This window comes from Purpureocillium lilacinum (genome assembly GCF_023168085.1).
Source record: "Purpureocillium lilacinum CBS 284.36 DNA, scaffold_6, whole genome shotgun sequence".
Classification (NCBI taxonomy): Eukaryota; Fungi; Ascomycota; class Sordariomycetes; order Hypocreales; family Ophiocordycipitaceae; genus Purpureocillium; species Purpureocillium lilacinum.
The window spans coordinates 2,997,832-3,020,594 of NW_027072116.1; the positions used below are offsets into that span (position 1 = coordinate 2,997,832).

Sequence of the window (22,763 nt, forward strand, 5' to 3'; positions counted from 1 at the left end):
AGGCTCTCCCTCCGTGGAGGAGACAATGGGAGAGCTCGTCCAGCAAATCCAAGGAGACGTGCTATTCGGGCATCACCTCTTTTCTGACACCACGAGCCGAGACACCTCAAAGCGGCGGCGGCGCGCCGAGCTGTACGAGCAACTGAAGCCAGCCGCCCGGCTGCACAATTGAAGGCGTCGCGGGCATCGCGGACTACCGGGCTATACGGGCTACAGCAATCGAAGCAATCGCGGCATGCCGCATCTGCCTCTTTCGGCGGGCTCAGCACCTAGTTTGGTGTCTAAACAGAAAACAGGTGATGTCCAAATAGTACGTCTCAATCCAAGACGACGCAGTACAATCCACTCCGGTTCGGGAGCCAGAGATCACAAACCTCAAAGCCATCACCGGCCCCGGTGGCCGCGTTGTCTTGCACCAGACAGCACCATTGGGCAGCCGCAACGTGTTGGCGCGAAGCCTTTGCTCTGCCGCGGGGCCAGAGTCCTTGACTTCTGAGAATGGACTTCCGCGGATCAGTCACTGGCGGTTGGGTCATATTCCAACAAGGTCTTTCGGCGCGGATGTGCCATGTGAGAAGGCGAGCGCTGGATGGAAGGAGGACGTGCCTTTCGCAAGCCCAAAACCTTGAAAGCCCTCGAGACACGGAAGCCTGGAACTGATCAGGCCGGCGAGTCAAGCCTTGGTATACCGATTCCCCGAAGGCTTCTTTGTTTGGCCTCAGCGCCTACTACACTGCTGTCCCTGTCTCGACATCCACCCTCCCCAAGCCAGGACTCGGAGCAATGCTCATTTCCGGAACCGACGATTTTCAAGGGCATTCCTTCCCGGGGCGGAACCTGGCCATGGAAACCACTGGCCTTGCGACGATCCCTTCCCAAGGCATGGCAAGGCATGGGCAATATTGCCTTGCTGTGCTGAAGGAAGTCTTGCTGACTTTGTCTGCTCGAGACAATGCCCCGACACCAGACCAGACGCCACACGCTGGGCAAACGCACTGGCCGTCTTGAACAACACAGATCTGGCAACTCGGTATCCCGTCGACGGACGGAGCAAGCCTTCCTGGCGGCGACTGAAGCGTGCGTCCGCCCGAGCCCCGATCACTGGGGAGTGATGCGTGCCCGTGGCAATCAACGATGCAGCACAAGGCATTCATCAAAGAATGTCTCCCACGTCCAAGCTGCCTTTTGGGGCTCCGCGCACCTCGTTGCCCAATCCTAGCGCATCGGTTGGGCCGGGAAACAGGTCTTTGAGCGATCGGATCACTGAGATAGACATGGAATTGTACGGCGTTGTGAGACACTTGGAGCTGCGTCACGAGTCGCAGACGAAGCAGGAGGCGTGTAACGAAGGACATGTTCATAATACATACGCGACACACTCTTAAGCGCAATCGCTCAACTGTGGCGGTCCAAGTTTGGTGAATGTGGGCTAACTTTATCGAAAGTCATGTCTCAATTTATCCTGCTGCCGAAGTTCTGCGCAAAAGGACCCGGTACGGCAGCACGGCGCCCCCTCGACGCTTCAAATACACGTCTATTCAATAGTACATCCAACACCTCCGCGTTACAGCTTGATCTCGCCCGCTTCCAACGCCTTCCATTCGGCATCGCCAAACGGCACGTATGCGTCGCCCTTGAGCCAGTACATGTCGCCCGAGGCATCTCCGCTTCCTGGCCGGACGCCTTGTTGGCGCAGTGTATGCTTCTGCTGCTTGTTGGTGCCCGTCGTCTGGGCACCGCCGCCAATCTCTGGGACGACGCGCAGGAAGAGCGGGACGGCATAACGCGGCAGGATGGACCGAACATGGTTCGCGAGGCTGCGCAGAGCGTCGGGCCGCGGCGGGCCGTGGTCGAAGTTGATGGCGACGCAGCCGGCGCGACCGTCGTGGTGCGGCAGCTGAACGCCGTACACGTTGGCCTCCCGCACCGAAGGGTGCGTACCGACGGCGTGGCTGACCTCGACGGTCGACACGTTCTCCGACTTCCACCGGAAGGTGTCGCCGATGCGGTCGTTGAAGAAGACGCGCCCGTCCGAGTCCCATCGCGTCACGTCGCCCGTGCGGAACCACGCGTCGCCCTTGGCAAAGACGTCACGCATAATCTTGTCTTGCGTCGCCTTCTTGTTACCGTAATAGCCCTGGAAGCGCCTCTCGAGATCGTCGGCCGGCAGCTTAAAGAGCATCTCTCCCGGTTCGCCGGGGGTCACGCGTTTACACCACCCAGTCGCTGGGTCGCGCAGCGGGGCGTCCGTCTGCCAGTCGACCTCGACGATGGCGACCTGGAGCTTCTGAAGCGCGTTGTAGAGCCATCCGTTGCGTCCGATGGCGCCCGCCGTCAGATCATTGCGGCTCACGTTCCACGTCGCAAAGGGGCCTTCGGTGGCGGCGTAAAACTCGACGATGGTCTCCACGCCGAAGCGCTCCTTGAACTCGTTCCACACGTCAGGGCGCAGGCCATTGCCAAAGGCAAGGGTCACATTGTGCTTGCGGTCGAGGTTCTCACCCGTTGCCGGGTCGCGCTGCGGTGGTGCGGCCAGGAGGTAGCGCAGCGTCTCGCCGACGTACTGAATCGACGTGGCGCCCGTCGCACGCACCTCGTCCCAGAAGAGCTTTGTCGAGAATTTGCGACCGAGGGCCTGTGTGCTGCCGGCCGAGACAGTAGAGCAGAAAGACAGAACCGCGGCTGACGAGTGGTAGAGGGGCATGGACGTGTACATGATGTCGCGAGAGCCGCGGCTGAGCAGCACCTCCGGGATGGTGCCGCCGACGATGCACTTGCCCCACGAGACGACGGCGGGTTTGGGAAGGCCCGTGGTGCCCGACGTGTAGATGAGGATGGCCAAATTGGAGAGCGTCTCCTCGTGGCGGTCGGCATCCGGGGCGCGCGTTGGCGGCGCCGCGAGAGCCTGGGCCTCGAGAGCTGGGGTGAAGTCGACGAAGCGCACGTCGGACAGCGCGCCCTTGACCTCATCGGTGACCTGCTCGGCCACGTTGGGGTCGACGAGGCACAGGCGGGTGGTGGCGGCCTTGAGGCAGTGCTTGAGGGGCTCGCCGGTGAGGTTGTAGTTGATGAAGGCGGGCTTGGCGCCGATGCTCCACAGAGCCCACCACAGAAGGATGAAGGTGTCGGAATTTTGGAAGTTGATAGCGACAATGTCGCCAGACTTGACGCCGAACTCCTGTTTGAGAAAGGCACCGTAGCGGAGGACGCGGTCGTAGACGTCTGCGTAGGTGAGGTGGCGACCCTCGAAGATGATGAGATCTTTCTTGGCGGTTGACGGGTTCTTGGCGTGGTCCTCGAGGATGTAGAAGAGGTTGAGGCGATCACGGCGCTCGCGGATCAGGATGCGGCCAGCGCTCTTGAAGGCGCTGGTGAGGAGCTTCAGATCGTACCAGAAACCGGTGCGAGCGTTGAGGTAGGCCAGGCCAGCGGCCGCGGCGGGGGCGGCGATGAAGGGAACTAGGTGTGTCAGTTAACCATTTCGTTGGAAGACAACACACATAGAACGAAAGATGGTGCTCTGAAGTCATAGGGTCGCGTGGAAGTGAGGTCATCGTGAGATCACGCTAGGCTCTGGACCCTGATCTGCTTGGAGGAGGGCGTGGAAGGCACACTCACAGGGCATGGCGGCGGTGTTGGCCACAGACGCGGCGCCTGCGTCAACGTGGTGCAACACAAAAAGAAACGCGGCGGCGTTGGGCGGCGTGTGGGAGCACCGGCGTGGTTGTGTTGCTGTTCTGGTTGCGTGGGTGGGCGGGTGGATGATGAAATTGATGGACAGGCGACGGTCAACAGAACAGGTGGATGGATGGTCGTCTCCCACCGTCAACGGCAGAGGGTCAAGAAGAACAGGGCAGGGAGAATATAGACAGACGAAGGGGCCAAGAGGCAGCTGCCGAGGAAGTGGGAAGCGGACGTGGCAGGCGGGCAACGGGAGAAACTAGGCGACAAGCCAACCAGCCGGAGCCGTGGTGCAATGATGTGCCCTCCGGGAAGCGTGGTGCCAACCCCGAGTCCGAGTGCTGGGTTGCTGTTGGGACCCTGCCCTTGGCGGTGCGTCAACGGCGGCACGCGCTTTCGGGTGGCTGCCAGGGGTCGGAGCGTTGTGACGGACGGACTGTGAGTCTGTGCTCCGGCCGCAGCAACGGCGGTGGAGGCGGCAAAGGTGATGCAGCGATCCCGCGGGTGTCCGATGCACCGTTTCGTGCCAGCAGGGAGACGGTGGCGGAACGAGGTCCAGGCTCGTGGGGGATTCGCTGAGTGGCGATGGCTAAAAAGTACGAGTGATGGAGACGTTGACGAGATTCAGGGACGCAATCTCAACGCACAGGATGGAAGAGGTAGAGGTCGAGGTCGATGAGGCGGCGGCGGAGGGAGCTGCAGCAGAGGTGCGCCATGACGGCGGCGCTCATCGCCCGGCCGGCGGCAGCTGGGGATGGAGCTCGAGCCAGGATGGGCAGAGCTGGACAGCTGGCGCTGCTAGGTCGTCCTTGGCTGCGAGCGCGAAACGGGTGGCGTGGCGGGTAAAAGCAGACGGACTACTCTGATCCCAAGATGCCTCGGCTCGGCTCCAGCTTTTAGTCCAGAGCGCCGTCCTGGGGGTTGCGCCAGGGGCAAAATGCGGGGTAGTTATATCGAGCATCTGCTGTTGAGGGCGCCGACAGACAGCCCTGTGGCTTCAGCGAGTGAGTGCCATGCGCGTACGAGGCTCGAGTGAACGGGATTCGCGTTTGTTGCGAGTCCGTCGTCGCCGTCGTCGTCGTTTCGTGGCGGGCCAGTGGTGCCGCTGCTGTCCGCGTCAGAGACTCGCTCCACGCGAAGTTTGGTCTCGCGCCGGTGCTACGATCGTCGACATTCTGCAGGCGAGCCGCGCCCGAGTCGGTTTTGGAGACCCAAAAAGTGAAAATGGATGCATGCGAAGCATGTCGCGATGCAGATGATGAGCCCGAGCCCAGCTCAGCTCGTTGGTCGACTTGATATAAAGATGCTCCTTCCCTCGCTTCTTCCTTGATAGTTGATACCCTCCTTCCCATCGACAGCAAACAATACGAGTACGCCAGACACGAGGGCAAGAGCAACCCACCGCATGCCGTTTCTGGTGGGTGCAGCGAATCGGCGCTTTCGTGCGCCGGTCCGTCGGCGCCTCGGGCCATTTGCCGCTCCGGGCCTGACAAGTGCGGCGCTGAGACCCCCTGTGCTTCTCTGAGCTCAGGACCGTCTTCAGTGCCCAGGTGGAGCAACGAGCCCCAGTGTTCCAGGGCCCGGGGTCAATGCAATTGGTGCCATTCACCGTGCTCCAAGTTGGGCCTTCACCTTCCCTCAACCATTTCGGGGGCCCAGCCAGCCGCTCACCGACCACCACACCGAGGCCACACGTGACTTCGCGACACGCCTGACAGCTCCAAGCTCCATCTGGCCTGTCGGCGGCTTTGGATGCCACGCTGCACAGTCCACCAAGGCAGCCTCACCCTCGCTCTGAGCCGATGCGCCCCGCCCGCGACTCGACAAGGGGCTTCCACACCCGCGTGCCTCTCACTGGCGACTGACGACCCTCCGCGCGTCGCATTGCCCCCGAATTGTCCCCTCGCTCTCTTGGGGCCCATCCCAGTCGAGGCCACGATGGCTTCAGACTCGCCCGCCGGCGCGGCTGTCGCTCCCTCCTCCGCCCCGGCCGTCGCGCCCGCTGCCGCGTCCAAGCAGCCGCCCCCCGAGAAGCCTTCCGAGACGCGCCGCCGATCCTACATTGTCCTCTCGTTCTGGCTTATTGTGCTCGTCCTCGGCCTGCCCATCTGGTGGAAGACGACCACCATCTATCGTGCCGACCTCCCCCTCGATCGCATGCTGCAGTGGGCTGATGGAAAGGTACACTTCTCGGTGCCAGATCGCGATGACTTTGCTGACTGTCCAGGCCTGCCGCCCCGTTTTCCCTCTCCGCATATCCGTTCGCGCCGATGCGCTCCCCGAAAAGGAGGCCCAGCATCTCGTTCAGTTGACGCAGCATGCCATCGACGACCTCAACGACTTTTCCGGCCACCACCTGCGCCTTCAGCTCGATTCGAGACGCCATGGCGACGCCGACAAAGCTTCCGTACAGAATGCCGGCCAAGACGAGCCTGCGCTGACCATTCGCCTGGCCCCGGGTGAGGCCACCTCGGCCACCCTCAACCCGCAGGCGCCCGTCCTCGACATGACGTACGGGCCAAAGGAGGTGCCATCCGTCAACGCGGCCTCGTCCGCCCTCGCCTCGTATATCGCCGACCAGCTGCAAAAGACGTTTGACGAGGAAAAATCCATCATCTCGTACCTCCTCTCCTCCTCGGCCATGTCTTCGGGCGCCCGCCGCCAGGCCCTCAGCCCAGAGGATGCCGATGCGCTGGCCAAGCGCACGACCAAGTCGCTCCGCTACGCCCCGACCTACCATCTCACGTTTTCTCTCTTCACCGATGGCGCCGTCCCAAGCTCCTGGGACGTGGACCGTGCGCTCGACGAGTACCTGCGGCCCATGCTCGACGTCCTCCGGCCCATCCACAACTTCACCATCGACACGCAGGTCCAGCTCTACGCCACCCCCGGCGTCCAGTCGCAGGTCCTGGGCAAGGAGCACCTGGCGTCCTTCATCAATGCTGCCGAATGGCCACTGTCGCCCTCGATTGGGAACGCGCCGACCGTCAACTTTGTCGTGTTTGTCGGCAATCAGACCATTGGCATCGACTCGGGCGCCGAGACGTCGCAGTCGTGGATGATCCCTCAATGGGGCACGGTCTATCTGCTGTCCCTGCCACCTACGGCTACCCATGTCTCGGCCGAGACTTTGAGACAGCCCATGCTGACCTTTGGCGGCCACTTGCTCTCCCTGCTGGGGACGCCGCGCTCGGGATCCCTGCCACTGAGGCTGTCGACGCTGGCGCGCATCCGCTCGACTGACCTGCTACTGCGGGCTGCCTCATCGTTGGGTTCCCTGGCCCGCCTCGCGCGCGCCTTGCCTTCTATCGCCATCCCGCGTAGCGTCGCGGACGGCGTGTCCAAAAGCATGCACCACCTGGAGCGCGCCTGCGCGAGTCTGGGCGGGCCTGAGGGCCTGCTCCATGCACGCATCGCAGAGGAGGAGGCGGAGCGGGCGTTCTTCGAGAAGAGCATGGTCGGGCAGCTGTACTTTCCCGACGAGCACAAGATTGCCGTCTACCTGCCGCTGTTGGGGCCGGTGGGAGTCCCGTTGGTGCTGGGACTGGTCAACGAGCTCAAGAACTGGATCAAGAGGCGCAAGCAAAAGGCAGCCGAGGCGCGGGACAAGAAGGCGCAGTGACGTGATGATTGGTCGCGTCGGCGTTGATGTAATGAATAGACTTTGTACTGCATGCATGATGACTGCTTGTTAGTAGGCGATTGTATAGATGGTGTTGAATTAATGTTTACTCCTATGACAACCTGGGGATTGCCTGCGCGGCGGGTGATGCCGTGAGGCTGTCTGGGGTGGTTGCCTCCGTTAATTCAGGTAACCACTTGCCAGTGACGTAGCTCAACTTACACCAGCCTGGCGCGCATTCCAGCGGGTTTGGACCCTTCCATCTTCGGCCACCTCCCACGGTTAGCACCACAACACCATCACGACACGACTCGCCAGCACCGCACTGCCCCGCGCGACGATGAATCCGCCTTCTCGCTGAAACTCAATCCCGAGAACCTGCGGGAGCTCCCCGCTGGCAGCGCCGACGCGTCCACGATCGAGCCCACGACCGCCGCGACGGTAAACGGCGTCATTCGCCTCGCCATGCTGCCCGAGCCGGCACTCAGCCTCACCATCCCGAGCCTGCACGACGGCACGCCGCTCGACTGCCGCGTCTACCACCCGGCCTCGCTGGCCGCAGGGAACCCGCGCGCCGCGCCCTGGAGGCGACATGCGGCGTTGCTGGCGCATCCGTATGCGCCCTTGGGAGGCAGCTACGACGATGGTGTGGTAGAGACGCTGGCGGGCAGGCTGCTGCGGGAAGGGTACCTCGTGACGACGTTTAATTTTCGGTGCGTTCTGGCGTCTCGACCTTGGCGATATGCTTTTCATCAATTGGAAGCTCCCTGGGGAAAAGCTAACGAGGCGTAGAGGTGCCGGACACTCGGCGGGCAGGACGTCGTGGACGGCAAAACCCGAGCGCGACGACTATGCCAGCGTCGTGGGCTTTCTGGTGCATTACGTTCACTATCTGGATCCGTTCCGGGCGACCGGCCACTCAAGGAACACGAGCAAAGACGGCGAGGAGGGTCAAAAGACGCCAATCACGGCCGTTGACGAGGCGGAGAAGCGACAACACGACGAAGACGAGCAGGGCGAACCGAGAAGCGCATGTGGACCGCCGGTTCTCATCATGGGGGGATACTCTTACGGCGCCATGATCACGACCCAGGTGCCGCCCTTGTCCGCCCTTCTCGAGCCCTTTGACAGCCCGCACGCAGAGTCGTCCGCCGCGCACATCCGTCTCCGGGCAGAGCACCTCGCCGGGCAGCAGAACGAGATACTCGGCGGGGTACGCGCGGCGGCTCTAGCTCGCCTGCGCCACCAGCAGCAGCTCAGCCCGACGAGCCCGTCCCGGCGCCGTGGAGGCGTGCGCATCGGCGGGGACGAAGGCCCCGGAAGCCCGCGACGGAGCCACGACAGCAGCGGCGGGAGGAGGAGCTTTTCCCTCGACGATGCCGAGGAGAGGCTCAAACGGGGGGTGGGCGAGTTGCTGGCCAAGACGAGGCGACACGGGCACAAGGGGGCAAGGCCCGGGAGCGCGGGGGAGATGTCACGGGACAAGCAGACACACGCGAAAACTGACACAGAGGTGGAAGCGCAGGCGGCGACAACACTGCCGATCGTGGAGGACTTTGTGCTCCCCCGGGCGGCGTATGTGCTCGTCTCGCCGCTGCAAGGACTGGTCACGCATCTTGCGACAATGAACTTACTGCCCTCGGCGCTGACGGCTCGGCATCACAATCATCGGGGACACGATCGAGGCGCGGGCCATGGGAAAGACGACAGTGGCAGTCAGGGGCGAGATGCCTCAGAGGGGAAGCTGATAGCGTGCCCAGCTCTGGCCGTGTACGGAGACAAGGACGTCTTTGTGCCTGTGGGAAAGCTACGAGCGTGGGTAGCCCGCTTGACAGGCGGTGACGATGATGACGGCAAGAGCAGCAGCGCCTCCTTGTTCAGGGCCCATGAGGTGCGCGATGCGGGACACTTTTGGGCGGAGGAGGGCGCGCTGCCGGAGATGGAGGAGGTGGTTGGGGAGTTTGCGCGCAGGCTGCTGAGGGAGGCTGCCGATGGCGATGCGCATGAGCGAGCATGACTTATGACATGGCTGAGATTACGTCTTTAGTTGAAGCCAGCGAACTTCGGACTTGCCCTTGCATCATCTATACAGGCCGGATTGGTGATGACATGGAGCTGATTTGCCTGCTAGACGAGCTACTACGAAACAGTACAAGTACAATTTGATGAAGAGACAAAGACGACAAGCACAGCCGAGTACGCGGCCGTCGCGGCGAATATCTCGGCCCTCCTGGCGTTGGTCAAAACCCCAACACTGGCCGCGAATAGCACCGTAAACATGGCTATCACGCCCAGCTGCGAAGTCTCATTCTCCAGCAGACGCAGCAGGAATATCGCGCCGAGGAGGAGGACCGTCGCGACGACGGTGCTGACCGCGGCGGCGACCCAGGCGACGTGCCGCTCGTCGACGTACTCCGTCTCATCTGTGAGTCTCGTGGTCTTGCAAGCGTTAGTCTCTACCTAAACCTGCCACTGCGATATTGATTGGGTAAATGCGACTATTGGACCGCGCACCTTGAACATCCAGTGGTCCTGGAGGAAGCGCGATAGGAGGTCTTTGTCTGCTAGACGTCTGACCGCGATGAGATCTCGACGGTTGCTTTCGTCGAGTCTGCTGGCGGCAAGGCCTCCGAGGACTGGCCGGCGACGTTTCCCCCTGCCAGGCTCGTCGTCATCAGACTGATACGCTTGGCCGCGCGCGACGTTCAAAGCCCGTTGCTTGGGCTCTTCGAGAATGGCAATCTGGTTCTGGCGTAGCAACGCCTCCTCTGCCTCGGGAGACTCAGCATCTTGCCATTCTAGCGCTAGAGAAGAAGATTAGATGCTCACGGTATTCTTTTAGGGCTTCCCTGACTTGTTCTGCTATCTTCATGCGAGCGAACTCTGGCCGAGACGGGTCCCTCGCATGGTCCTCAAAGGCCTCCCAGACACGGACCGAGCGGAGTGTCTCGTTGTCCTGGCTCAGCGCCGCCTCCTGGTCGGCCTGGGATAGCTTCCAGTCGAGGTAGGCGAGCCTGCTCTCCAGATGGAGCAGATTCCGCGCGCTGAGCCTGTCGTACCTGCGAAAGATGAAGGTTTCGTAGTCGGGGCTCATGGCCATGCGACTCGCCAGCCGCGGAAATCCTGTTCCGTCGCTCCCAGATGCGGTGCCCATCTTGACATATTCCGAATCCTGGGCTTTGCTTGGTAGTGCTCGCGTTGCAAGTATCTGGCTGCACCCAATCAGCCTAGGCGAAACCACGGTACATGGAATGGCTTCGTGGATATGCCCGACATGAACAGCAGCACGGCAGAGGCGACTGCAGTGCCAGGCTACTTGATTGAGCTGAGCTCTACCCCCTTGCGCTCTGAGGTCTTGGGACGAATGTAATCATCGGCACTCCTGTCCGAGGACGGAAATCACATAGTCCAGGCAAGCCACGTTGCAGCACACCAAGTAGCCAGTTGTCTTTGCAGAGTTTTCCCATAGCTTCCCTGTCTTTCGAGTCGCGCCACCCAATTGGTCGCACAATGCACGTTGGAAGCTGGAGTTGCCTCCTGCAGGGGATGAGAGGTTGAGGCGCAGCGTGATTGGGCTACATGCACTGTTCCTAACAGCCCTCTACATGTAAACGGAGTGCCTCTGTTACTGCGTGTCGAGCACACCGCCAAGGCACACCCCAAGGCATGATGTTCAGCTTGAGGCATTCTGCGCGCGGCTTTGAAACCTCTTCCTGTCCACGTCAGAGCTCCCCTGTGCTTGCAACCATCGCCTTCTCCTCACCAATTGCTCCAGCGTTCCGTACTACCTCTCAAACGCGACAAAAGCCCAGAATTTCACTGCGGCCGTCATCAGTTCCTTCGAGACAGGCCCTTCCTCCAGGGACTGATGGATCTCCTTAACATGACCCGAGGCTTGCGGGCTCCGTCAACGGAGATTTGCGTACAGGCATCTGAGTATGCCTGACCTCAACTGTCCCATGGGCCAGCCAGCTACCACAAAGTGGTGCAAGGACGCCGAGACTGACAAGGAGATCTAGGGCGAACGGTTGCGCCCGAGGGGTTCTAGTTGGTGAGCACACAAGTCGATACCCGAGAATGCACATGCCGAGTATGGGAAACTGGGTAGACCCTTCTCTTGGCCTCTCCGGCATTTCCGCACAATTCGACAGCTCTCCACAGCCTTTGGTAAACGTCCCAGAACCTCCGATATGCTTCTCATAACTCAGGGTATGCATGCATTGCATGGCAACTAACATCACCTATGTCGGCAAGAAGACCCCGCTCATCGATTTACCAGAGCCAGACCTTGAGAGCCTCCTCGCAGACTTTGCCGCAGACAAAAGTTGGGTTTTTCATGCACTCTCTTATCTTCAGCGCCCCTGGCCCACGCCTATCCACCGTTACAACCCCTCTCGCCACCGAGTCCCCGTCAAGTGGCAATCAGGTGAAACGAACCTACGCGGTGTACGCTGCTACGAGGTACCAGGAACAATCAACGGTATTTCCGTCAATGCGCTTCCGGACTGGGGTTCTACAGTAGACGCGGTCTCGGAGGCCTTTGCGAGTCGGCACGGCTTGCAGATCAGTCCAACTGAGACGCAGCCCATTCGTCTTCTGGGGGGACACACTGGAGAGAGTGTCGGTCGGGTTGTTGGCCATTTCGAGTTCCGAGACGAAGAAGCCGCTTACCGTCGTGAATTCCACGTGCTCCGGAAATCCGTGTACGACGTGGTGTTAGGCAGAGGGTTCCTCGATTGGTCTAAGACGTTGACTGAGCATTTCCATCGCGTTGTCGAAAGGACTCGCCCCTGCGTCCGAAACGGAAATCGCCTTTTCCTTCTGGACGAGTCTCCGGACGAACATCTCCGCTGCAACGTCAACGGCGTGAGGGCCTCGGCGTTTCTAGATACTGGGTCGGATCTCATGCTCGTCTCTGGAGAGTTTGCGCGCCGTAACAAGCTTCGCGTTCGCCGCGGTAGAAAGTACACGAGGCGGGTGGAACTCATTGATGGCTCCGTCATTCACACCGATGGCATGGTTCTCGACGCCATGCTAGAGCTCGACGCATGCTCATCCGGTCACATGAAAGAACTTAACTACGACTTCTATGTCGACTATGCAGTCGGGCTTTCCATTCTCACTGGACAGAGCGGATACACGAGAAAGGAAACATATATTTGCGACCTCCACGTCATCGATGATCTTCCCTGCGACATTGTTCTCAGCAACGAGTTCATATTTCGGAACCGCGTCTTTTCTAGGTTCAGAAACGTGCTCCACAGCAGGCCCGACGACGATTCACGACGCCCCGCGAGCCCGGCTGACAGTGTTTTGTTCATGAGAAACCGAAGCACGAAGAGGTCGCTGTTGTCCCGATGGCGCCGGCTGCTTGACAGCGAAATGAGCGTCGAGTTGCCATTATACAGGAGTCAGGATAGCAATACATCAACAGCACCGGCCCCTTCGCAACTAACCTCTTCGTGGATTGAGAGGTGGGAAGACGAAGAGGCGCGAAGAAATCGGGCACAGTTAAGAATCGCGCCTTTGCCAGAGCCTCAAAGGTCCGTGGAACAGAGAAGTGAGAACTACAGACGCGCGATATGGGATAGGGATAACCCGAGGCCGCCAGCAACGGCGACTCCTACGTCATCGGAACGAGCACTGTGGCCAACCCAACATGAGAATCTTCAAATCCCTTCGCCGGCTGTTCTCAGTTCCTCTCGACCTTCAGTGCGCCAGGTCAGACCTCAGACTTGCAACGACCCAGACGGACACTCACCGGCAACGCCTGCGTCATTGGCGCATGTGTAATTGTGGTCTGTCATGTTTTACTTCATGTGGCTCCTAGTTAGATTCATGTTATGGCTGTACGGCCTTTCGGAGGTTCCTGGATATATGATCGCAATACATAGATGAATGCCGAACACGTGGAATGCGGCGAGTATGAGAGCTAGAACTAGACGCAGGCGATCCTATATATACTATCATTTTGTGGCAATTCGTGCGTAGCATACGGGAGACGTCCGATACTCGGACAGGTAGTGACAGGCCCCGGTGGAGTTGAGGCCGGCCCGGCCCGGCTTGACTTAGAAATGGTACCGTGAACCTCGATCCCAGTTCGACAGGTGCCATCAGCGTTTCCCGGGCGTGGCGAACGAGGGAGACGAAATGGACATGACGGCTGGGGAGGATCGAGTGGATGGCAAATGGAGCAGAGCTGATCAGCTCATAAGCTGCGTGCACAAGACTCAATATATGGATTGTCTCTTGACTCGCACCGTCATAGCATGCTTCTGTTTGTGCTTCTGACGCCCCAAGCCCGCTGCGCCATTCTCCCCTTCGGCGTTTGTGCAACGTCCCGGCCGTAACTTGTGAGAAAGGCGTGGCGTCTGGTCGGGGTGGGGCCGAAGCTTTCGGGGCCGATGGCCAAGGTTTGTCGGGCGGGTCGGAGCGGCAGCAGCTTGGTGCAACCTAAACCCCCTCGGCAGCTGAAAGAGCGCATGCAATTGGCGATGGGACGGAAGGGGAACAGCAAACTGAGGGGCAGCTTGTTTCGGAGTTTGGGGTTTAAGTTCCCGAGGCGCATATTGTTGGAGTGATGTCGTGAGAACAGTCGCCGGATATATATGCGACGTCGAGGGCCGAATCAAAAAGACGCAGACGCACGGCATACACCCGCGAAAACCCACGCTCGTACATATACCGCAACCAAACATGTCTGTACCCCAAAAGGTCTCCTTCGACTCGCGCGGGCTGCGGCTCGCCGCGCTCCTCCACCGACCCGCCGCGGGCTCCCCCCCTCGCGCCGGCGCCGCCATCGTCATCGCCCACCCGTGGACCTCCATCAAGGAGCAGTCGCCGGCCAACTACGCGCGCGTCTTCACCGCCGCGGGCTTCACCTGCCTGACCTACGACGCGGCTTACCAGGGCGAGTCGGAGGGCCAGCCGCGCGACCTCGAGGACCCGGCGCACCGCGTCGAAGACATCAAGTGCGCCGTCACGTACCTCGTCTCGCTCGCACCCGAAATCGACGCCAGCAAGATTGGCGTGCTGGGCATCTGCACCTCGGGCGGGTACGTGCCCTTCGCGGCGCAGACGGACCTGCGCATCAAGGCCGTGGCCACGGCGGCGGCCGTCTGCGTCGGCACCATGGCGCGCCGCGGCTACGACAAGGACTCGTCCAACATGGAGGTGCTGCACGCGCAGCTCGAGGCCGCGGCCAAGGACCGCAACAGCGACGTGCCCGGCCACGAAAAGGTGCCCATCGTGCACATGCTGCCCGAGAGGCTCGAGGACGCGCCGCCCGACTTCCCCGAGTCGTTCCGCGACCTGGCCAGCTACTACCGCACGCCGCGGGCGCAGCACCCGCGCGCGACCAACACGACGCTGCCGCGCAGCTGGGACCTCATGGCCAACTTTGATGCCTTTGCGTTTAACGCCATGATTGCCCCGCGGCCGCTGCTCATGGTGACGGGTACGCGTGCGGCCACGCGCTGGTACAGCGAGGATGGCGTCGCCAAGGCCAAGGAGCCCAAGGAGCTGTACGTTGTCGAGGGGCTGACGCACGCGGACTTATATGACAAGGTAGATGAGGCGGTCAAGAAGATGGTGGAATTCTTTGGCAAGTACCTGGTGTGATGTTTCACTCTACTATTGTTGGGTCCTGTTGAAATTAGGTGAACGTCACAAGTGAGAGGATCACCTGCTGGTCAGACGGATGCCGAGTGAGCGTATAAAATAGTAATGAACATGTAAATATAACAAGGAGAATCGTGTGGCACCATCTTGCACTTGACATTGCGTTGAAGCCCCGACATGTTGGTTGCAAACGCATGAGACAGAAGCGTTAGTATGCTTCATCGCAACATGATCAAGAACGCAAGCGAGGCACAATCAATGCGCCCCCATGCGGCACGTCAAACGTCATCGAGTCGCGCAACATCTAACACGCGCAGGAAGTGCAGCGAAACGCCGCAAGAAAGCCTCGCGCTTCCATGGTCCGGTCACTTTGCGACGTCCCGCGACTCCATCCCTGTCGTCACACCCACCATCACGCCTCCTAAACTGATGCCCACGCCGTTGAGGCTGCGTCCTGGCGGCGCGACTCCCACCCCGACAAACGTGCCCCCGACGTTGAAGCCCAGGCCACCGACTTTCTGGCCTGCCGCTGCACCGCTGTTGGGTTGTTCGTGCCCCTGAGGCGTCTCGGCGGGCGAATATGGGTTCGCACCGGCCGCGGCGGTTTCGGCCTCGTCGTTGGTTGCCATGACGTGTTGCGAGTAGGGTGGCGGAGCGTCGAAGGGAGGAATTACGTTTGTGGACTTATGCGAGAGCTGCAGAGACTCTCGTAAGCGTTTTGATCTTGCGACTTCGAAGTGTCGGGCTTTGTGTTAGTCTCGAGTCAATGTTCAATTGGGGCTTCTAATACTCGGATACTCAGGGTAGCCTCATGGCACATCCCTCTCTATATGCACCATTCGCCAGCGCCGGCACAGTCGTTCTAGAAGAAAGATCACGTGGATGGTGTCAATAGACACAAATCCTACTGCTGCACACCGACCAGATTCATGCAAGCCGACCAATGGCCGCCGAAACCACGCGCCCAGCCTTCGAGCTGCCCTTTGAGGACAGTCCCAGCAGCGAAGAGCCCGAGCCCTCTTTTTTGGTGGAAGCTGTATTCCCACAGCAGCAACCCCAGATTGGTGAGGCACCTGTGGCACGCCATTGACCAACTCCCGACCCTGGATTAGCCATCCTCACGTGCGCTATACATGTACCGTGCATGTCATGTTCATACCCACACGGAGTCACAAGAGCTCGTGGTCACGACAATAGAGTTCCGGTGTTGGTTCCTCGGGAATGACAGAATGTTTGTTGGAAACAACCTGTTGGACAGTTGAAACACCACATTTGTTTTGTCGCGACATTTGGATCACTCCGTTGGCTCACTTGCCGCGACGCACAGAGAGCCACTGTGCGTGATCCTTTAAATGATAAGAATTGAATCATGACTACAGCCTCTCGCGGCTACATGCACGGAAGAGGAGGCGATGGTTCAGCGTTTGGCTCATTTCGAGTCTCTTAAGATGCACTTCCGCACAAGTAGTACTATTGAGGCCTCCTCGTCGAGGTGCCGCGGTTCTCCAGTCCTGTGCGTCCGGCTCTCATTCACTGAACTCTCCAGCCTCTCAGTTTGACGCCCTCAGAAATAGCCTCAATCATGAGACTAAGTCCCATAGTAACCCTACTTGGCTTCGGCCGCGCCGGCCTCGCGATCCTCTACAACGGTGTAAGTTACAGAGGCGAGCTTCGGACCTAGCCCTCGCTCCACCGTTGCTAAACCTCGTCTGGTATCTAGCTCTGCTTCGTCGAGGACGGCCACTGCCGAGTTGCCACCGTCGACGAATGGCGCCTGCCCAGGCTCACCATGGGAGACTTTGCTTTCAAATGGTGGCTGTGTCCCGAGCTCTATACCAGCCACCCTTGCCTCCCAGGCAGCGACGCCAAGGTGAGTGCACCGAGGGTCTGGAAATAGTAGCTGCATGTGTGAAGACTGGACTCAAAGGGCCATGGACCATCAGTCCTTGCGCTAACCACCGACGTATGAATAGTGCATTCGCGACGGAACGCCCTGCAAATGGTCCACGTACCGCCCGCAAGCATTTTGTCAATGAAACATTGGCCGCTGGCGGCAGGATTGATCAGCCGAATCCAACGTGTCATCCGCTTGCACCAAATACCCTCTGCACGAAAACAGCCATATCTAAGGCGACCTTCAATAGAGTCACTCCTTCAACGCGGCGGTCTGGTGTATGCCGTTGAGCTGGGTATGCAACTCGCTGTGGATGAAAGCGCTGCTACACTACTTGAATCCGTTCAACGCTGTTCTTTAGCCGACGCAGCTATAGGGCCGAACATGAAGCATGGAGCAGAGCAGGGCGCAAATGGCAAGGAATACAATCTGGTGGTCACGAAGATGTTTAAAAGCATTAAGGCGAATCGGGGCACTCGCAGTCAACCATCGTAAAGCGCATCAGGCTGCGCATGTGTCTCCGTACATATTGACTTGTAGTTGAGGCCTTGCCTGGTACCAGTTGAGACGTGAAGTTGCACACAGTGGCACAACCCGACTTTTCCAGGTGAGCGTGAGTCCAGACCTACATTCGTACCATTTCCAACACAAGCGCCCTCCCAGAGTCCCAGCAACCGTGCCCTCCTTCAAACTCACCGGGTACAAGCACAAGACGTTGAGACGGCTTGCCGAGACCAACGATCTACAACACCACCCGCGGATCTACAGCAGTTTCAAAGACGATGTCAACTCGAGCGACTCGACGCCCGGTTGAATGACGTGCGGAGAAGGAGGCGCCATCTTCGCCACAAAGTTGGGGTAAGCCCGCCACGGCCGGCCGCCCTCCCGTGTCTGGCGCCCGGCGACCCCGAGCGCCGAAGCCCGCGGAGCCCGACCCCGCCGAACCAGGTCCAGGGCCGACCACGGCGTTGACGGACGATACGGCATATCTCGCTGAAACGGGGGGAACGTGGCAATCGCGATAAGTCCCGAGCTGTTACGTATCTGCAATCAAGGGGTGCCTCCACGAAACCCCGCAAAAGCCTCCCCCGGTCTGGATCTCGTTGACCCGCGCGCGTCCGCATCCCGCTGGGCCGGGCTGGATTTGGCATCTTGGAGGAGAGCCGAGCTAGCTGTCGGTGGGGACTTGCGAAAACCCCAATTAACTTTCCGCGACTTACACGGGCGAGCTGGAGCTGTCCAGCGTCATTGCACAACTTTCACCTGTCAACCCAACACGACGTCAACTATTCGCAATGGCTCTCGCAACGAAGCTCAAGGCGCCGAATGGGCGGTCGTTTACGCTGCCCACCGGTCTGTTCATCAACAATGAGTTTGTCAAGGCCGCCTCTGGCAAGCGCCTGTCGAGCGTGAGCCCGACGTAAGTTTACACCATAAACTTCCCCCGCAACAGCACATTTCGCAGTCTGACAAAGTGAAACAGTGACGGCAAGGAAATCTGCTCCGTCGAGGCGGCAGGCCAAGAGGACGTCGACCGGGCCGTCCTCGCGGCGCGGCAGGCGTTCCGCTCCCCCTCGTGGCGCGACATCACGGGCGGCGCGCGCGGCGCCCTCATGCACAAGCTGGCGGACCTGGTCGAGCAGCACCAGGAGACGCTGGCGACCATCGAGACGTGGGACAACGGCAAGCCGTACAGCGTGTCGCTCAACGAGGACCTGCAGGAGGTCATCGGCTGCATCCGCTACTACGCGGGCTGGGCGGACAAGATCCACGGGCAGACGATCCCGACGACCAAGCACAAGCTTGCGTACACGCTGCGGCAGCCCGTGGGCGTGTGCGCGCAAATCATCCCCTGGAACTACCCGCTCGCCATGGCGGCGTGGAAGCTGGGCCCCGCGCTGGCCACGGGCAACACCGTCGTCCTCAAGCCCGCCGAGCAGACGCCCCTGTCCATCCTGTACTTTGCCGACCTGGTGCGCCAGGCGGGCTTCCCGGCGGGCGTGCTCAACATCGTCAACGGGCTGGGGCGCGACGCGGGCCAGGCGCTGGCGAGCCACCGCGGCATCGACAAGATTGCGTTTACGGGGTCGACGCTGACGGGCCGCGAGATCATGAAGACGGCGGCCGTCAAGCTCAACAACATCACGCTGGAGACGGGCGGCAAGTCGCCGCTGCTCGTCTTCGCCGACGCCGACATCGAGCAGGCCGCCAAGTGGGCGTACGTCGGCATCATGAGCAACCAGGGGCAGGTCTGCACGGCGACGTCGCGCCTCCTGGTGCAGGCGTCGGTGGCGGACAAGTTCACGCGCGCGCTGCTCGACGTGGTGCGCGCCGAGGCCAAGACGGGCGACCCCTTTGCCGAGAGCACGACGCACGGCCCGCAGGTGTCGCGCGCGCAGTACGACAAGATCCTGGGCTTCATGGAGCGGGCCAAGAAGCAGGGCGCGCGGTGCGAGCTGGGCGGCGGGTCGGCGCAGCGCGAGGCCACGCCCGGCGGCGACGGCTTCTTCGTGCAGCCGACCGTCTTTTCGGGCGTGACGCAGGACATGGAGGTCTTTCGCGAGGAGGTGTTCGGCCCGCTCGTCACGGTGACGCCGTTCCGGGACGAGGACGAGGCGGTGGCGCTGGCCAACGACAGCATCTACGGGCTGGCGGCGGCGGTTTTCAGCAAGGACATTGAGCGGTCGCATCGCGTGGCGGCGGCGCTCGAGGCGGGCATGGTGTGGATCAACTCGAGCAACGACTCGGAGATTCAGGTGCCGTTTGGCGGTGTCAAGCAGAGCGGCATCGGCCGCGAGTTGGGCGAGGCCGGGCTGGCGGGATACACGGAGATTAAAGCCGTGCACGTCAACCTGGGGTCGAAGCTGTAGGCTGATTCAAAAGTATAGTCGTGTATCACAATGAATGAGAGTCATGTAAACCACCTCATGGCCAGTGTCCAACAAAGTGTGTATCCATTAATGCTGGTCTCGTTCAAGCACAGACTGGACACGAATGCTGCAGCTATGAAACACCACGTCGACAGTATACATGTATGCTTAGGTGTTTAAAGAAACAGTGTAGTAATTAACACACTGTAACATGTAAAGAATGGCACGCTAGCTAGTAACGCGCTGCATGAGAGACAGAACACTAACTTAGTGAATTACAAGAGCTCAGACTAGGCTGGAAAACGCAGCTACATTTCTGTCGCGTCGTCTCCCTACCCCAACACAACTAATCGTTGGCGCCAAGTCACGGAGGAGTTGAGCGTCCAGCCGCCGAGGCTGCATAGCTCGCATCCGTAGCTCAGCGCCGACGACTACATGTACATATCAACTACCAGACGCAGTTGACCTTGACTCAAGGGGCCATCTTCTTGTCGCCGCCCTGGGGCACCACGACAGTGTCACCCTCTGTCGAGACCTCGCCCTCGGCATTCTGCGCATAGAGAATGTGCTCGGCCATCTCGTTAATCTCCATAAAGGTCTTGCGGCCCTGGATGAACCAGAAGCCGATGGAGACGACCATCATGACGCCAAAGACGGCAATGGCGTAGTTCATGTCGCTGGCGGCGGGGCTCGGGGTCGTGGGGAAGAAGAAGAAGATGGTGGTGATGACGCAGTAGACGATGGAGATCCAGTTGACCGTCGGGCCGAAGCTGCCCAGGGAGAACTCGCCGCGGGGCAGCTTGTCGCGGCCGACGAGCGCCAGCGTCAGGATGGGCATGGCGTACGACACCGTCAGGGCGATGGTGCTGACGCTGAGAATCGCCTGCAGCACCGTGTTGGCAAACAGGTACAGCACGCCGACGAGCGCGATGATGCCGGCCTGCAGCCAGAGCGCGCGCCCGGGCACCTTCCACACGGGGTCGACGTGCGCAAAGTAGGCGCCAAAGGGGATGCCGCCGTCACGGGCAAAACTCCAGGTCAGACGCGACGACGACGTCAAGACGCTGATGCCCTGGCCGATGCCGTTGAAGACAAAGAGCCCGATGAGGACGCCCGCGCCCGTCAAGCCGACGGTGGACTGCGTGATCTCAATAAAGGGGATGCCCGTAGGCGAGTCCATGAGCTTGTCAATGTCCTGGATGCAAAACAGGCACACAATCATGAACAGGAAGCCAGACAGCGCGCCAAACAGCACGGCCAGGTACATGGTGCGCGGGGCGTTGCGGCGCGGCGCGGGAATCTCCTCGACCATGTGGATGACCGAGTCGAACGCCGTGAGGCCGTACGCGCCCTGCACGAGACCCAGGAACCAGGTGACGCCGTCGGACCAGCCCGTCTGGTTGAGCCACTTGCCAAACACAAAGCTCGCCTTCTGGAAGGACAGCTCCGACTTGGTGCCGACGCTGATGGGCAGGGCCAGGCCAAAGGCGAAGAAGAGCGCGACGAACCACACGCCGACAAACTTGTTGAAGACGGGCAGGATGGCGTCCTTGCGGCAGGCGAGGTGGTTGAAGAGCGTGAAGACGGCCGTCATGGCGATGTAGACGATGAACTGCAGCCAGCCCTTGCTGGCGCCCTCCCAGTCCTCGTCAAACATGACCTTCATGGCGAGCAGAAAGTCGGTCATGAAGGCGATCTGACTCGCCGTCAGGGTCCACCAGCCAAACGTGTTGATCCAGGCGCACATGTAGCTGGCGAAGCGGCCGGTGGGCGTGTTCCACAGCTGTGAGATCCAGTAGGCCTGGCCCAGGGCGGTGGGCATGCTGCTGCACAGCTCGCCGAGGGAGACGGCGACGCAGGTGTTGCAAAAGGTGACGAGGCAGAGGCCCCAGAGAATGGCGACGGGCCCGCCGTTGGTGAGGCCGTTGGTGAGGCCCTGCGCCATGGTGGACCAGGTGCCGAGGACGCAGAAGGCGAGGGCGAGCATCGACCAGATGGAGAACTTGCGCGAGAGCGACTGCGCGTGCCCGAGGGCGGCGAGGTCGTTGGCGTCGCGGACCGCCTGGTCGAGCGTGTCGAGCGTCTTGGAGGGGCCGAGGTCGCTCATGTTGCTGGTGGTTGGGTGCATGGTGTTGACGGCATTGTTGTTGTTGTCGCTGTTCATGGCGCCGGCGGAGGAGGATCCGGCAGGCTGGATTTTGACTCGGTCCATGTGATGGCTTTGTAGTAGAGGGCCACTGTCATTCTCTGGGGGCTTGGTGTCGACAGCGTCTGACGAGAAGGAGTATATGAGGTAGAGAGGCTAGCGGTGACGACGAGGTCGCACGGAGCTGGACATATAAAGGGTTGCTTGGTGTGATGGGATTTGATGCGATGTGACAAAGGTCTGAGGGGAAAGAGGAGCTTGTGCCAATGGATAGCCGCAGAGGACTATATGCAGAGTGATTACTGAGGAGTTGAGGGAATAGTTGCTGGCTGACTTGTCCTTGTCGATCCAGAGCGCGCGACTTGCTGCAGATAAGGGGAACCAGAGAGAGAGCGGTCGTTCCAGTCCAGTCGTCGTCGCAGCTGCGGGAGGAGGCCTGGCACTTTGTACTACCAGGCTGTCCCGCCACGATTTGATTTCGAAAGACGGCGACCACACCCTATCTCCCGCCTGGCGCCCTCGTCCGTCCGGGGTCGGGCTGGGCTAGCTGGCTGGCTGGCTGCGTGAGGCGCGTACCGGTACCGTCCTGATCGACCTCCAGGGGGGTTCCAATAAGGCCCGGCCGCAGCAGTTAGTGGCAGTCTTCGTCGAGGCCGCACTCCCTTCCTGGGGTTCAGAGCAAGAGTCGGAGACCGGGGTATGTTGGAAACGGCAGGGACGGCAGTCTCAGCCCAGCCTCGTGCGCGCCCTGGTGCTGGTCGTGGTGCGAAACTATGTCCCGCGCCCTGTGACGCCACACGAGAAACTCACGGGCGGACACACGCGCTCGCTCGACGAGTGACGACGGTCCGCGTCCGGGGGCAGGCAGGCAGGCAGGGGGGGACGGGACAGGTTTCCCCTCATCTTGATGCCCGTTCTTGGGGAGGGGGG

General features: G+C 60.6%; 6 protein-coding genes across 6 annotated transcripts; 3 read left to right on the forward strand and 3 right to left on the reverse strand.

Annotated features, from left to right (window-relative positions):
• Nucleotides 1–1,564: 1,564 nt before the first annotated feature.
• PLICBS_008799 (uncharacterized protein) lies at nt 1,565–3,625 on the reverse strand (the record flags this gene model as incomplete). Its single annotated transcript, XM_018324730.2, has 2 exons — nt 1,565–3,459; nt 3,619–3,625. 2 exons carry the CDS (start codon nt 3,623–3,625, stop codon nt 1,565–1,567), a joined length of 1,902 nt encoding a protein of 633 aa, XP_018176124.1.
• A 1,994-nt stretch (nt 3,626–5,619) lies between these two features.
• Nucleotides 5,620–9,320, forward strand: PLICBS_008800 (GPI transamidase component; the record flags this gene model as incomplete). Its single annotated transcript, XM_018324729.2, has 4 exons — nt 5,620–5,862; nt 5,909–7,299; nt 7,531–8,016; nt 8,096–9,320. 4 exons carry the CDS (start codon nt 5,620–5,622, stop codon nt 9,318–9,320), a joined length of 3,345 nt encoding a protein of 1,114 aa, XP_018176123.2.
• A 122-nt stretch (nt 9,321–9,442) lies between these two features.
• PLICBS_008801 (uncharacterized protein) lies at nt 9,443–10,457 on the reverse strand (the record flags this gene model as incomplete). Its single annotated transcript, XM_065601461.1, has 3 exons — nt 9,443–9,742; nt 9,818–10,071; nt 10,133–10,457. The coding sequence occupies 3 exons, from the start codon at nt 10,455–10,457 to the stop codon at nt 9,443–9,445; spliced, it is 879 nt and encodes a 292-aa protein (XP_065457533.1).
• Nucleotides 10,458–13,999: 3,542 nt separating this feature from the next.
• PLICBS_008802 (uncharacterized protein) lies at nt 14,000–14,923 on the forward strand (the record flags this gene model as incomplete). The annotated part of the gene is made up of 1 exon (XM_018324726.2): nt 14,000–14,923. The coding sequence occupies one exon, from the start codon at nt 14,000–14,002 to the stop codon at nt 14,921–14,923; it is 924 nt and encodes a 307-aa protein (XP_018176120.2).
• A 3,189-nt stretch (nt 14,924–18,112) lies between these two features.
• PLICBS_008803 (mitochondrial aldehyde dehydrogenase) lies at nt 18,113–19,687 on the forward strand (the record flags this gene model as incomplete). Its single annotated transcript, XM_018324724.2, has 2 exons — nt 18,113–18,237; nt 18,301–19,687. The coding sequence occupies 2 exons, from the start codon at nt 18,113–18,115 to the stop codon at nt 19,685–19,687; spliced, it is 1,512 nt and encodes a 503-aa protein (XP_018176118.2).
• Nucleotides 19,688–20,159: 472 nt separating this feature from the next.
• PLICBS_008804 (uncharacterized protein) lies at nt 20,160–21,899 on the reverse strand (the record flags this gene model as incomplete). Its single annotated transcript, XM_018324723.2, has 1 exon — nt 20,160–21,899. The coding sequence occupies one exon, from the start codon at nt 21,897–21,899 to the stop codon at nt 20,160–20,162; it is 1,740 nt and encodes a 579-aa protein (XP_018176117.2).
• Nucleotides 21,900–22,763: the final 864 nt, after the last annotated feature.